Consider the following 16,833-nt stretch of genomic DNA (forward strand, 5'->3'; position numbering starts at 1 on the left):
CACATAGCAATTGGTTGCGTGGCCTAAATGGGCGCGATAAAATTACGACTTAGGGAGTTATTGTATTAAGTTTCATATTGTTCGTGTTTCTTTTGTGCTGGTTATTTTTATTATTGTTTTGTTTTACAAAGTAGCTTTTGGTGTCGCGATAATGTTATTAAGAATCGGCGGGAGCGCTAGGGAAGGCTATATTCAGGGTTTTGCTGTCATACTTCTTGCATTTATCATCATCATCTCAGCCTTTGTATGTACGTTCCATTGTTGGATAAAGACAGTGCTTAATCAATGGATGGTGAAACAGCCCCTAAATTTCCGAAATTTTAGGATAGTGGGAGACGATGGAGTATTGGGATAAAAAGTAGCTTATGTTATTACATAAGCTACAGTAACACACCAAATTTCATTCATATCCGTCCAGCTGCTTTAGCGTGAAGAAACAAATTGAATACCTACACACATACTAACAATTATTAGCATTTATAATATTAGTAGGAAGTCGTTGTGCACAGGCAACACACCAAAATTCGTCTGAAACAGACGCGTAGGCCTAAATGAAAAAAAAAACAGAAATGATGGGGTCGTAGACCGAGTCTTCGCCGAGGGTACACTACATAAATAATACGAAAAACTAAATTTCGAAAGTCGGAATCACGAATTTCAAAATACCGATTTTTATAATTCCGAATGTTTTAAAACTCCTAATATGACTATTCCGAATTTTAATACACCGAACAATAAGAACGCCGACTCAATAATAATCCGAACTAAACTAACGTTAGAACTAAGATTATTTCTGTTGATTTTTATTTTGATTGATGATGACATTTTACTTTATTTTATACAAATCTCTTGCAATTAATTTTAAATTTAATGGACTAGTTATTGTGAAATTATTATTTATTTATTGGAACAATTAGTATAAAAATGAATGTACAATAAGTGGATCGACTTTTGCTGGCCATAGTACGTCGCAAGGCACAAAATGCAGGACTAATTTAATTCTATGTGACATCCATACTCGTATGTATTTTAAACTCATGTTGAACATTAAATTATCTTTTATCATACTTATCCTGAGTAAGTTTGAAAACTACGACACGATTGCTTAAGTACACGGATTTCGGTAAAATACAGGAGAAAAAAGTACACGTAGACATTAAAAAGATTTACTTCGAGGCTAAAGTAGCAGACAAAAAACTAGTCCCCACAGCCATCTGGTAATACAAGTTACTTCGTCTCAATAACTACCTACTTACATTTTATTCTCGGTAACGAGTATCTAAGTTTATTGCATCATAGTCGTACATCACTTCATTTGAATCGAGACAGAACAGTACCCTAATAATTTTGATTTGCTGCTGGCGAGTAAAGGTCATTGCTCATGTATCGCTAAAGCGTAGCGTACCTACCGCAAAATATAGGAATTTTGCAATATTATTGTTAGTTACGAGTGATGATGATGATTACTGGTATTAACATGGTAAAAGTGGCCAGTTACCTAACTAGTAAATAATTTCTCGCATGATTCCCGTGGGATACCTATCGGTAAATTGTGGGAAAAAGTTATGATTTATTTATTAATGCGCAAGTAACTCTGGGTGTTTGTTACCTCTTCATGCTTAAACCACTACTGATTTAAGTAAAATAAGGTGATATGGAGACCCTGGGCAGGAGACAAGAGAGTTTTAGTCCCGGAAAATTGCATAGTTTCCTCGGGATAGCGATAAATAATTTATTCGCAAACGAAGTTGCGGGCAACATCTATGTAGTAAATCTAAAACGACTCCAACGATTTCGATGAAGTTTGGTATGTAGGGGTTTATGGGGATGAAAAATCGATCTAACTTGGTCTTATCTTTGGGAAAACGCTAGTTACCGAATTTTAGCCCAAGCAAAGCTCGGTCGCCCAGGTACTAGAAGTAATAAGAACACCTTTCGATAAAAGAAATATTAATCCCGGCCTGGACTAGGTTTGCATAGTATTTCAGTCCCAATAAAAATAAAAGTTCACTTTTCGCCGCCAAAGCCGAACTGAGGCGGTGTACTCGTAAAGTGCACAACAACCCTAAAGATAGCTTGTAAGTTAGTTGCCGCACTGTATTTAAGATAGTTTCTAGAGTGCCTTAAATTTCTCTAGGGACGTTTCCACGTATTGGGTCTTACTAATGCGTATGTAATTCAGGACAGCAATCTCAGTTGGACGACTTAAAGTCGGGGATAAATTGAGGGGACATTTATAAGACAAGTTGCCCTATTTAGTAGCTAGATAGACAGTAAAGGATGAGTAATGGTGACTTTTAGGGCTCTATTCTATATACCTATCGAGTATCAATCTAATAATATGGCTGTTCGTCCGAATTTCAAGTTTCCACGACAACTGGAATCACCATACCATACCGTAGGTTTTGATTCCACGATAAGTAATTAATTTAAATTAATTTGTATGAAAACACCTTGTTTAATGACTATAACTTTTGATTGCGTTGTTTTAGAAATGTTATTTTTATATTTTGCTCTAAGGGGTAGCAGACTTAGGTATTTGATATTAATTTGAAAAAGTTTATTCCACATACAATACACATAAAATGATTACTACTAAAACAACAATAGTATAAATTATAAAACAACAAAAGAACAAGCAAACATAAATATTAAATTGTGTGTAAGAAAGGTCCCGCCTCAGCATGAATGCGGACTCCGGGGGTGTAGCCAGCGCTGGTCTTCCGGCGAGACCATTTTTTAACCAACTTCAAAAAAGGAGGAGGTTCTATGTTCCCATGTTTGTATTATTTTTTTTTTTATGTATGTTCACCGATTACTCAGTCAATTGAGGACCGATTCTCAAAATTATTTTTTTAATTGAAAGGGTATTCTTCTGAGGTGGTCCCAGTGTCACTAAGTCAAGATCTGATGATGGGATCCTAGAGAAATTGAGGGCCAACCTAAAATTTTATAGGCACACCTATAGCGATTTTGGCATTTTTAGCATGAGCATTTACATTCAGAAAATATCATTTGGTAACCTGGACCTGATGACGAAGACCGTGATGACCAATGGAACTCATCAAAGCTAAGTAATGCTCACTCGTCTATAAACGATCATGATTAATATACCTAGATAAGCGACTAAGAAAAAGCTTCAAGTTAATGATTCTTTCGAACTGATCTGATGCTGAAGCCAGAAGGTAGGCGACGGAACTCTGTTATAAAACAAAGCAACTAAGTCGTGTTTGGGCTTAATGGAATCGTTGTGAGATGTACTTTGGCTACGAATCACTAAAAAGTGAGAAACAAAGAAAATTTTTAATAAAAAGTAAAACCGACTCCAAAAAAATGAAAAAAATATCAAAAAATGGAACCGACTACAAAACCCTTGAAAATATTTTTCTAGGTACGGGTAAGCTCAAAGTCGGTGACTCAGCACGACCCAGCAGGAGGGATTGAAACCCATAGTATGTAAAAGAGGCTGACGACTATTGTCCCACTCCTGCTGGCTCGTGCTGAGTCACCGACTTCGAGCTAGTACGTACCTAGAAAAATATTTTCAAGGGTTTTGTAGTCGGTTCCATTTTTTGTTATTTATTTTATTTTATTGGAGTCGGTTTTACTTTTTTGTTAAAAAAAATATCGGTCACAGAAACCCATGCCGTGCCTGCAACACAGCCTTTCGAATTTTAAGTTGATATTTCAACATGTTCTTGAGAAAAGAGTCTTGATAGACAAACGGAGAATGAAGTGGTCCCATATAATAGGCAAGGGTTCCTATTTTGCCAATTGAGGTACGGAACTCGTAAAAATGAAACCTTTACTCGGCCACTACAAATAGCACCTTAGTCCAAACACACTAAGCCCCATATTAAAATACAGCAAAATAAGAAATAAAGATAGTTACCAAACTTTTGTGTCATTCGGAACTTTGCTCCCGCGAGCTTGTAGTTTGACAGTTCGTTTTTAACTTAAACCTTATAAATACTGCCCCCAACGGATATCATATCTGGATTGCCTGGCCAGTGAGTGTCTTTCACATACTAAAAGGCCCTGTGGGACCACAAACAAAATGACTTATGACCGTAAACTGTGAACGTAGTTTGCTAAGTAAATATGTTCAGTAGTTAGATTTTTTTAGGTACAACTTAGCGTATTTCTGGTATGTGCATGTTGTTTTGAGTTTATAAGTACATTGTGTGCTAAGGGCGGTATATAATTAATTAAGAACGAGAGTCTATTATAAGCATTAATATGGACATCCGTAACGTAACGCTTAATTTAATAAATTAATTTATTAAAAAAATGCCAAGTCTTGCAACGCTGTTCTTCTACTACAATAAAAATATAAATTAAAAACCCGACTGTATAAAAACAATTTAATAAGAATAAACATGACTACTAAAAGCCGTGGTGGCCTAGTGGTTTGACCTATCGCCTCTCAAACAGAGGGTCGTGGGTTCAAACCCCGGCTCGCACCTCTGAGTTTTTCGAAATTCATGTGCGGAATTACATTTGAAATTTACCACGAGCTTTACGGTGAAGGAAAACATCGTGAGGAAACCTGCACAAACCTGCGAAGCAATTCAATGGTGCGTGTGAAGGTCCCAATCCGCACTGGGCCCGCGTTGAAACTATGGCCCAAGCCCTCTTGTTCTGAGAGGAGGCCTGTGCCCAGCAGTGGGACGTATATAGGCTGGGATGATGAAACATGACTACTAGTCTTGAACTCTGTTAAGTACATTATAATAGTATAACGAATTCAACACTTGAGAAACCCTACTTTATTATTATTCCTAGTGAAAAATCTTACAATTTTATTAATTTTACTAAAATAGCGCTATTCGATTAAGTAGTTTCTAGGACCGACTACATAAAACTTGAAAATTATTTTCTACTACCTTGAAGTCAAGTTTAAGTAAGTCAAGTTGAAGTCGGTGCCTCAGTACGAGCCAGTAGGAGTGATTGAAGCCCATTATACCTATATACAGTACAAAGGTGAGGTAAACGACTATATGTAGGTACACTACTGCTGGCTGTGCTGAGGCACCGACTTCAACTTGACTTGTCTGTTTTCATTATTTCTTACTTTTTAGTGACTTGTTGCTAAAGTACACTCACAACGATTCCATTAAGCCCAAATACGGCTTAGTTACATTGTTTTATGAAGTTCTCTTCTTTTTAAGTCGGTTAAAATACCAAAAACCTTCTCCTACATAAATGTAGGTAACAAATATTTTTCTGTCGATACAAATCGGGTCAGCCAAACGCAAGATAATCGCGGACAAACATAAATACATAACAGTTAGTGTGTATGGAACTGTATGGAAGCATCAATAAAAATTTGTTATAAATTGTTACCTAATCAATGAGGAATGGGGGCTATCGTTTTTTGTCTTACTAGATGGCGCCACTGTTGCGTGAGGTTTTAAGTGTGGCTTTCAAAGTCTGTTATTACAAAGTTTAGATTGAAATAATATTTAATACATCTTAAAACCGTACCATAAAAATATCGTAGTCCCGTTTTGTTCGGAAAAAAAAGGGAGGACAAAAGTTTTCGAAAGACAAAACTGTCTCAAAACACAGACATTCATTGCCCCTTATCGCATAATTGCCATAATTAATTTCAGGTAATGCAAAATATTCACAAAAATATTCTAATTATAAATAAACCCGCGTAGCTCACCCCAAAAACTATGAGATTTTGAGATTTGTCATTTCGGAGACCTCACGCTACACTAGCGCCTCTAGCGGCGAATTCATACGCGATAGCCCTCATTACCTATCAACATTTATAGTGACCAAATCAATATTAGACATCTTTATTTCTATAATACTTAACTATAATGACTAATGGACTTTAGAATAATAGGAAAGAAACAAATCTGAATATTTTGAATAGAATAGCGATATAAATAAACAAAAACAGCTTCAACTTTTATTGAAATAAGCAAACAAGAACATCGCATGAGGGCTGGCGGTAGGGCTGCGCCAAGGGAAATCATTGGCGTCGGTAATTACTCCTTCTTTCGTCTTGATGACGCGGCGTTGTGGCGTTAAAAATGTTGCTTTTTCAATTGAAATATGATGATACTTTTCTATGTATGATTTGTATGTTACAGTAGAAATGGCGAGTTTTTACAATAAATAAATTGAGAGTTAGACATTCAGCTCTTAGTTTTATTAGTTAGTTAGAGTACACAAAAAATATAATAACGTGCTACGATTATTTATACTTATCCCTTCATCTAAGTTAAATAGCAGGTTGCCTAGAAGAGATTCTGAAGTGCTGAGGCCACCTATTGCGCTTACCTTGTAAATCTCTTTCGTGTTTGATATAACAGACATCCTATTGCAAATGTCGGCGGCCGATCGTAAAATCCGCCAGTTCACGAAATTCCTGGGCATATCGTGAAATGGCGCCATTTCATGAATTGGCTAAGGGACATGACATACCCATATCGTTCAAAACTCACCGTTTAACGATTTGCTTACTGACGTTTAGGCAGATCATGAAATTTCTAGGCATATCATGAAACGCCGCTATATCGGTTCTGGCACTTCGCCGGCCGCTACCGCGGCACGCTCGCTTCGCTCGCTCGGCTCGTGCGTTGTGGTCACAATGCATACTAACCACTTCTCGCTTCGCGCGTCGTACCTGAATATTTCTTTTATTCGGCATATCACGATGTGCCCGATATAAAGCTAGGAATATCGACGAATGCGTTGCTCTAATCGACCTGCCGTATTGTTTCTCAGGCACATCGTGCTATGCCTGGCTAACTTTTAGGCATATCATGAAATGGCGCCATGTCACGATATGTCTAGGAATTTCGTGATCTGGCGGATTTTACGATCGGCCGCCGACACAAACATTATATAGCCCTTTGTTTTGCACAATTGTAATAATAAAAACGTAATAATAACGGTGGTAGATTTTTTGACATTCCATAAGTGCTTGTTAGAATAAACATATTTTGACTTTGACGCACGCACACTTATGTAGTTTAGTTTAGTTTAGTTTATTTATTCATTCAATACATCATGACATTATAATTTACATAAATGTCAGTTATAAGAATTTGTATTGAAATCGTCATTAGTAATAATTATATAAAAAAAAATCTAAGCATGTCATGTGAATGGAAACAATTAAAATTAGACTGGTTCTCCTCAAGGGATGGTGAAAAAACATTGAAATGTATATAAATAATAATGGCGAAAATGTCAAGGATATGTAAAGATTAATACATCATATAGCACAAAGTTTTCAATCCTACAATTTAAGATAACTATTACAGTTTATATGAAGAACTTTACAATTACGTACGTATGTATATTGATTGTTGCATTTGGCCAGGGCCTGTTTCACCGCTTTCTGATAAGTTACTGGTATGTTATGTGACAGATATCTGTGATGCCGTCTCTCTCAATACGAAAAAAAATTTGGCTAAGTGCGTGTCAGGCCGTGTGCAGTGTAGGGTTCTGTATTATTTCCATGTAAATATTGATTGATCGACCGATTATTAGGAAGGTAGGTACTCGTTAAGTCATAAACTGTAAAGTCGAGTAAGTTATGATAGTTTTTTTTTCTTTTAAATACGTTATGTGCTATTATTATATTCAGAGTTTAGCTAGTATAGTGGGGGGATACTTGACTCGAACAAAAATTAGCACTTTAAAGCTATACTTAATATTATTATACTTATTTGTAAACGGTCTTAGCAATTAAATTTTTATGAAAGTTACATCGAATACTCCACACTATAGATATGGTTAAAGGATAATAATTTAACTATTTAGGTATTGGTACTTTGCGTCTAGCCTAAGTTTAATGTTTATTTCAAATTTTTATTTTACCACTGACTAAATGGGTTACAAATTACAACGTACTCGCACTAAAAGTTTCTAAGTTAAGCCACGGATCGACAGACAGACGGACGGATATAACGAAACAATTAGGACTCCTTTCCCAGTAAAACTACAGAACCCTAAAAATTAATCAATATGACGTCACAAAATCCGCCTCTATTAAAAAAAATGTTATGTGGGCTATAAAAATTAACAGGAATTTATCAGAGTGTGGTAAGACATGCACTTATAGGTACCAAAAAGTGTACCTGATTTATGAACTAGAGGAATTCCCAGGTTTCGGCTGCATAGTAGATCGTCGCTGCGGAAAAAACTCCACATCTTCGTCCCCCCCTTTTTGTTCTACCCTGTCGTTATAAATAAAATTACCGCCCATCTTGTGCGAAGCAGACGCTATTATCGTGCTCATAGTAAACGATGGATGCGGCAAATCCGGCATTTGAGAAATATAATATTCACGGAGCTTCTCGCGCTCATCTGTTTCGATATCTTGGGTGGTAGCAAGTGACTCAGACACATCGGTTAGGGCCGTGTTGAAGGTATGATTGAGTTCGGAGCTATCTTGAGTGGGTGACTCAATCGTTTGATCGAAAGATAATGACGTTCCGTCTCGCACTTGGTAGTAAGACAGGCGGAGATGCGAGTAGTCGTCTATGAATGTTTCACTTGGTTCTTCTCCATTTTCCAGGGTGTCTTCTTGATCCATGTTTATGAATTCCATGTTCCTTTTTTATATAATCTAAATAAGTCTTGAAGACTGACGTTTGACTTCACACTGATTGTGTTATGCTTGTGATAAAATGTAACTACTACCCTCATATTTGTTGGCCTACTACCTACCTATTTGGTTCCGAATTGAATCCGTAATTAAAATATTTTAAAATGTGAACCCATATAAATATAGAGAGCTGAAAAAAATCTGGCCAGCAGTAATAGGTAATTTTGTACGTTGACTGGGCCAAATTTGCCGCTCAGTATATGTTTTCATTAAATAACATAATGAGCATAACGTTTTTACTCACTATTACCTAATCAGTTCACTAATCACTGTTTTTTTTTTGTGGTAATAAATGATTTATTTCTTTCAGTTCGGCCATCGTCTTCAATTGCGTTACCTACACATCAATTTCGTTCAAGTATTATTATAAATAATTTAAATAATTAAATCATTCTTTTTCATTTTACGTTATCTATTAAATCGAACAATAAAATTAAAAAGTAAAAAAATAAATAGAAACAAAATACAAGCGGGACTCTAAACTTGTAGAATTACATAACAGTCGCTCGTTTCACGTGAAAAAGATAAGACATGTCTCGCTATCATGGTTTTGCTATCGGGTTTTGCCTGTGACGTATATTTGCCTGTGTTAGTGATAGTATTTGTGATATGAATCACACAATAACATTTAACTTTAAAACTAAACCATTTATATAACAACACTGAAGTTAGTTAAGCGCCGTGTCACAGACAACTTCACTCAAGTGCCGAACGACAGGAGATAAATCTATCAAGAATATTGTTGATGCTATCAGATGCTATCGGATCTATTGAAGATTGAGCACGAATATTGTACAAGACCCAAATTAACCAGCCATGACTTATAAAAGTGCAAATTTGCATAGAATCATTAAACCTGAAGCCCTATTGTCTAATGTACTTGGAATCACAATCATTTTCACCACTTCCTTCTCTCAAATGGCTTAGGACGAGGGTAGAAAGAGACGGTAAATGCACGCTATCTCCTACGCGTTAAGCAATATGGTTTCTGAGGCCTAAAAGCGCATTCACATTTATCATTTGAGTATTCTTGTATATACTCAAAGCATTTATTTGTCGTGTTGTGTCGTGATGCTCTCTCTCTCTCTCTCTGTTTCTTTATAGCTTTGATGCGACACAACACAAGCCGTCACAACACTGCATCAGATAAATGTGAACGCAACCATATGAAATGTATGAAACCGATACCGCTCTGCAGGGCTACTACGAAACTCGAAGTTCGTATCGTATCGTCCCTCTCGCTCTCGTATTAAATAGTATAAGTTTAGTGTGTCAGAGGGACCGCACGACACGAACTTCGAGTTTCGAGTTTCGTAGTAGCTCTGCTGATGCGTCACGACACAACACGACAGATAATGTGACCGCCGCTTAAAGCGCGGGCGCTCGTGATCACATTCATCTCTTTTCACCTTCATCCTATACTTTGTGACAGAAAGAAGTAGAGATTATAGATTGTGATGCCGAGTGCGTTAGACAATATATAAGGCCCTTGTGTTAGGGCAAGCCTTCTGCCAATCTATTCTTTATTACCAATGCAAACACATTTTGCAGTACCTGACAAATTTCTAAATAATCATCATCATATCAGCCGTAAAACGTCCACTGTTGGGCATAGGCACTGCTGGGTTAATACTTAATAATATTTTTTTAATAGTCATCAACATTAATTCAATATCAACTCAAGGCAGGCAAGGACTCTAAGGCCTTTCCTTTGAAACTCAATTGAAATTTATAGTAAGTAATTCCTTAATTCAGATCAAGTCTATGTTCTGTTAGTTTACAAGCTATATTAGTACTTATTGTCTTAATTATTTACTTGTTATTTTATGTTACACGTTATTCACTCAATCAGATTAAATAAAATACCAGATTAATTAAGATCACATTTAATTATATAAATTTCTTTGTATAGACAAATTACGGCAAATTATAATATAAAAATTCAGAGGTATCAATTTGACAACCGCAACAAATAAATTGGTCGCTGCTATCAGATCACATAATCTAGGTTTAAAAATGATCTTATTGTCGGATGGACTATCTTATCTTCATATTTCTCTATAAAACCGCAAACGTTTATGAACTGCCATCTAAGTCAATCAGTCAACTCCAAGATGAAGGCAGTCGCGCTTTTTCTAGTCCTCGTCGCCTTCGCAGCTTCAGCTCCGCAACCAAGAAAGGACTTCCATGAGCATTTTGAAGACTTTATCACGATAATAATGGAAGAGGCTGGACATGAGATCGAACATGTCTTTGAGCACTATCTGGAGTTCGAAGAGTTTCAGGCTGCCATCGAGTACATCAAGACTGCTAACTTCAAGGAGCTTATCTTTGAGATGGAGTCTTTACCTCAGTTCCAAGCTGTGAGTATATTCACCATCATCATCATCATCCCAACTTATACACGTTCTACTCCACTGCTGGGAACAGGCCTTTATGGGACGGTTTGAGCAACATTTCCCACGCAGGGCCCAGTGCGGATTGGGAATTTCACACACGCCATTGAGTTACTTCGCAAGTTGTGCAGGTTTCCTCACGACGTATTTCTTCGTCGTATATAGCTCGTGGTAAATTTCAAATGTAATTTAATTTCGCTCATAACTTTCAAAAACTCAGAGGCGCGGTCAGTGGCGGCGCAGAACCTAAATTTGTCGTCGGCAAGATAAATTTTTCGAGGCCCAATGATGGCACACCACACATTAGATAACGGATTTTTAAATGAGCAAAAAAAAACAACACCTATTGAAGGGGCGAGGCCCACGTCGCCCACGCCTTGCGACGCCTCTGGGCGCGGGTTCGGATTTGAACCCGTGATCCTCTGCTTGAGGGGCCATAGGTCAAACCACTAGGCTACCACGTAGAAATAATAAAATTATACGAGTAAAAATGTTTTTCCTCAAACATGACATGAAATATTGACGTTGTGTTACAAATAATAGGCCGGGATTCCCGGCCCGGGAAGTATTGCGCTGCAGGCGCTGCAGCTCAGCTGCTGGCGCGCGGTTACTCTAACGGCTTGCAAAGAGATTTCATACAACCTTTCCGGCCGCTGGCCGGCAATTGTTCTATTGTTTCAACTCGCGCTTGCGGCACCGCCGCCAGCACCACCCGCCCCGCAGCCGCCGCGCCAGCAGCCACACAACAGGGCGATCTTGATTTCTTGTTTTATTTTTATGTTATTTCATGTTATGTTTGAGAAAAGCACTATACAAGCCTCGGCCGGAACGTGGGGTGGCCGGCCTAGCAAGGGATACTAGTATCCCTCTCTATCCGCGTCTATATCAGCTTGGCCGGCAACCCCCTCCTTCCCGGCCTCTACAGTAATCTACTATTATTGAAATAATTTCATTCCCATTACGAGTTAAGATTTATATTTGCAAAAAGCAGGGAAAATTGCGGTTTTTGATTATTTGTGAATGAGGGTCTGATTTTTGTGTTACAGGTGGTAGATTTCTTGGAGAATGACAGGATTGACATTTCCTTCTTCCTGGATGGCTTCAACGATGTCCTCAGTAAGTGTACTTACCTTTAAAGTAAAGCGTAAAATTTTGACTAGAACCACTAGTTGGAAAAAATATCTCGATTCAGTATTAAATAGTTAAATTCACATTATTATAATATGTAAAAATATATGAAAGTGTAGAACTTGTACAAGGTTTAATGACTAAATCAAGTTCTTTCCCTCCAAGTTGGTTTAGGTAATATTAAGTTTTAAGCCTAAGGATCTCCTAACATCTACCGACGCTGAATCGGCAATAGCTGATAGAAAAATGCTTTATGTCCATACAATAAGAGCGACGTTTTTACAGATACATGAGTCCATTTAAAGAAAAAGAATGAGTACTATCTACTGTTTCTCGATTACAGAATTAAAACCCATGTCACCTACACGAGGCCAGGTTGGTCTCGTAGTGTGAAACAATACAGTTTATCCTTTAAAATATTAAATAATTCTCAATCCCAATATTCTTTGCAGATGGAGTCTACACCCCAGGTCCCGGCGGCTCCCTGCGTCATGAGCTCAGCGGCACCGACTTCTCTGCCTTCATCCAAGACTGCATTGACGTATTCCCTAAGGAGAAGCTAGCTGCACTCTTCGACCAAAAGATGGCCGAAGATGATGAGTTCAGAGTCGCCATTGAGAACCTTTTGTCTGACGAATGGAATCAGGTGTTCACCGCTTTCTTGGATAGCCCTGAATTCCAAAATGAAGCTGCCATTTTGGCAGACTATGGCATTGATGTCAAAGTGGTGTTTGATGAAATCCTGGCCGTTTTCGGACAGAACAAATAGTTGGCACCTAGATTATGGTCGACTCAAGAAAAGGTTTAAATGGGACTTGGAGTACTTCCATAGATATGGAAGAAGACAAGGTTCATTTAAATTTGGAATTATAAAAAAGTGATATTTACCTCAATAAAAGCTTGAAATACTTTTTAAACTATAAGGTTTCATTTTATTTGAAAAACTGGCCAAGTGCGACTCGAGTTTGCGCAACAAAGGCATTGTACAGTCAAGAGCAAAAAAATATGTACCATTAAAAAATAAAAAAAAACAAACGACTACCCCCATAAGTTCATAAAGTACAGCCGCTGACAGAAAAACGATAGTTATTTTTTTTCCCAAAGACCGACTCACGGTTGACTGGCCTAATTTTACTGCAATATTTAATTGTCGATGACACGACACTGCAATGCCGCGTAATCAAATCAACAATGGCTATAACACCGCGTAACCTGCAAAAAGTAGCAAATTGAGATTTCGCGGCCTTTTTAACCGACTTCAAAAAAAGGGAGGAGGTTATCAATTTGGTTGTATTTTTTTTTATCGTTTGATACCTCAGAACTCCGTCATTTATGAAGCGATTTGAATTTTTTTTTTAGTTCTTCTAGGAATGCTTTCAATTAGGCCCCATAAGCAGCAAATTAGGATCTGATGATCGGATCTTAAGGAAATAGAGGGAACTCTTCAAATATTGTAGAGACACCTATGGTAATTTGGATATATTTTGCAGTAGTTTAGTTTAGTTTAGTTTAGTTAGTAACTCGTGCATTTGCTATTGAAAATTATCATTTGGTGAAGTGAAACTGATGATGAAGACCACAGTTGACCATCGGAGTTAATACTCAATAACAAGTATTTCACGGGTTGAATTTTAATTACTTTGACACAGTTGCTAAGCAATTTATGCTCCTCGTAATGCATATGGTAAGACGGGTGGTGATCCGAAGCACCAGGACTCCTCAATAATGAACGTCTCCGCATCGGAAAAAGCAATCGTTCGTAAAAGGTGACGAGCAGTTGATATTAAGCTATTGTATCTTATATTATTTACATCAAAAAGCGTATAAAAAAATATAACAAAAAATAGAACCGACTACAAAAAACCATGAAAATAATTTTCTACCAGTCTGAAGTCAGTCGGTGCCTCAGCAGGAGCCAGCAGGAGTGATTGAAGCCCAAATAAAGTGCGTAATTGAGGTAGATGACTATAGGTCCACTCCTGCTGGCTCGTGCTGAGGCACCGACCGACTTCAGACTGGTAGAAAATTATTTTCATGGTTTTTGTAGTCGGTCCTATTTTTTGTTATATTTTTTTTGTCACTAGTCAGATAAGTAGGTACGCGGCATTAGCCATTGTTATTTACGCGGCATACATAAGAGTATCATCGAAGATATTACTTTTTATTGAACCGCAACCATGGCAACCATTATCCTCCTGAGTCCTTATTATCTATTTTTAATTAACAGATGAAGTACTTAAGCCCTATCCGTAAGGTTGTTATTTTGGATAATATTTCATTCTGAAAATTCTGTATTCAATAAACAATTAGCGCTTTTTAAAGTACCTACATATGGCCGTTATTTTTAGGATTAATTTGTTCTTGATAAAGTACGCAAGGACTCAGGAGGACATCTAATACAGAGAATAGATATGTCAAGGCTTACAAGGTAAGCAATAAGCAATCTTGTTTTACAAAGCACAAAACGAAAACAAACAATCGATCATCTAACCATAGACGAATGAAAGAATGCTGTGTTTATCCATTTTGTTTATTATTATATTTGTGATTGTGTAGGAAATGAAAACAAATAGATTCAATATGCTTAGTCAGTTTGTAGTAGACATATCAGTCTTGTGATATCCGTGTTAGTGCTCAGACGAAGTTTTTATAATGGCTTTGCCTTTTAGATTGCAGATTTTCAAAATAACGAGTTTATTAGTTGCTTTATGTTGCATTTACATCTGTTCGGTCACAGGACTCATCGTTTCTTCAAGTACCCCAGAAGTAAGTGGTGACATATATTAGTCATAATTACCGGTTACTTTATTTGGTCAAATTAAAATTTATAAATTTGTTTTAGCCTTTAGATGGTGATTTCAGTCTCTCACCTGCACTTGAATTTGAAACTACTGATATGAACCAAACCTTTGCCAATTTAAGCTTAGAACTCATTAAGAATATAACGAATCAATTAGATCAAAGTAAATCAGGACTTGAGAACTCGGATAATAAAATTAATGAGACTGAACTATATGAAAACGGCCAGACTGCCAAAGAAAATAATGAGAGATCATTCATATTCATAAACCAAAAATTTAAATCGCCTTGGTTCAATTCACAGAGGTCTCTAACTCGGAAGAGTTTGTTTTCATCTGATGAAAATTCGGATCATTTTGAGGAAGTAGCTAACAAATTTTCAGTCGGATTTGAATCTATAGAACAAGTTCTCAATGATTTCCGCCAAACTGCAAAACCAGCAGTTCAAAAGGTGTTAAACCCTGTTCCAAGCATTAATCTCCCCCCGCCGCCAAACACGAAACACAATCAGAATCAAATACCTAGCCAATCAAATCCTAATAAAGCCAGAGCCAAGAACCCGGCGTATGCACACAACAAAGCTTTTTACAACCCTGTACTTGTTGTACCGACTCATGCTGAAGACAACAGAGAATACGTAGAACTTTTAAAACGACCACTTGTCCGACCTGTAGCGATACCTACCAATAGTAGAACAAACATTAGATATCCAGAGCCAGAACCCTACAAACCCTTTGAAAGGCTGCTACTAGAAAGGCACTTTTTCAATGATGATGAAGATTCTGTTGTACCAAGACTGGCAGTGCAGAATCAAAATCATGTGCAAAATAAAGTTAACTATGGCGCCCAGTCTCAACCACAGCGGATATCCACCGTGGTAAGTTCCAACCGAGTCGACAGCACGAGAAACATTTTTGATTTCAAATTCAATTTTGATACAACCAATAGAGTATCAGAGAGTAAAGAAGAAGACGAAAAGTTAGATCAATATTTGAGGAGTACGTTAAGAGGAGAAGCATCATTGCGAGGGGAGTCGTATGCCAAAATAAAAGAGGGCTCGTACGATTGTTACAATAGTAGTTGTAGAAGGTTATATAGCAAAAATAATATGCAGAGACTGAATAATGGAGTTCTACTGGGTTTGAATTGCGTTTGTGAAGAAGGTTCGACGAAGGATCGACTCATTAGAAAGAACGGTGGAAATTTGAAAGATACTACAGGTTCCCACCCCCACCCCAACACTACCGAGGTTAATGACTCAGACGAAAAAGCAAAAGAGCCTGTGAGCTTCAGTAAACTAAATGAGCAAAGCGACGTGAAAGCGCCACATGTTAACAAAACGGAATGTTTTTACTCCGGTTGGTTTCAACCCAAATGCAGTAATATAATAAAAATGTAATTAGTTATTACAATAATTGGGTTTGATTACTGTTATTTTAAAGGGTTGGTTTAAATTTATCAGATAAGTGCATTTTTTTTTGCGAAGAATTACATTTATCTCCACTACCTACGCGTATACTATACCTAATTAGAAGTATTCTGTGTATGTGCCGTTATATTTGAGTTTTTTATTAAAAAAAATGTTACGATGTTTGTTACTTTTATTTGATTGTTGTCAATGAATTCGTAAATGATGTCAACATCTCTCTCTCTATGAACACTGCTGATCTATACCTCTAGTAAACTGTTCGTCTACAAAGTGCGTGAGTTCACCCATAATTTAGATTTTACACTTTTTCACGGCACCGTGTGCTGTAAGATCGTGATTAGCGTCTCAAAGCTATCGAGGTTACGATCGCTGCGCGCGCATCTGACTACGTACACCGTTTGTTGCTCCGAGAAATGAAAAGCAAACACTGGCGCACTCCAACAGAT

The 16,833-nt window shown here is 37.3% G+C and overlaps 2 protein-coding genes across 2 annotated transcripts; both read left to right on the top strand.

Annotated features, from left to right (window-relative positions):
- Positions 1-10,707: 10,707 nt before the first annotated feature.
- On the top strand, positions 10,708-13,076 carry jtb (jetboil). The gene is made up of 3 exons (XM_074093892.1): positions 10,708-10,998; positions 12,078-12,147; positions 12,612-13,076. The coding sequence occupies exons 1-3, from the start codon at positions 10,714-10,716 to the stop codon at positions 12,926-12,928; spliced, it is 672 nt and encodes a 223-aa protein (XP_073949993.1). The 5' UTR covers positions 10,708-10,713; the 3' UTR covers positions 12,929-13,076.
- Positions 13,077-14,605: 1,529 nt separating this feature from the next.
- LOC141432355 (uncharacterized) lies at positions 14,606-16,405 on the top strand. Its single transcript, XM_074093893.1, has 2 exons — positions 14,606-14,925; positions 15,002-16,405. The coding sequence occupies exons 1-2, from the start codon at positions 14,812-14,814 to the stop codon at positions 16,355-16,357; spliced, it is 1,470 nt and encodes a 489-aa protein (XP_073949994.1). The 5' UTR covers positions 14,606-14,811; the 3' UTR covers positions 16,358-16,405.
- Positions 16,406-16,833: the final 428 nt, after the last annotated feature.

This window comes from Choristoneura fumiferana, chromosome 11, assembly GCF_025370935.1.
Source record: "Choristoneura fumiferana chromosome 11, NRCan_CFum_1, whole genome shotgun sequence".
Taxonomy (NCBI): domain Eukaryota; kingdom Metazoa; phylum Arthropoda; class Insecta; order Lepidoptera; family Tortricidae; genus Choristoneura; species Choristoneura fumiferana.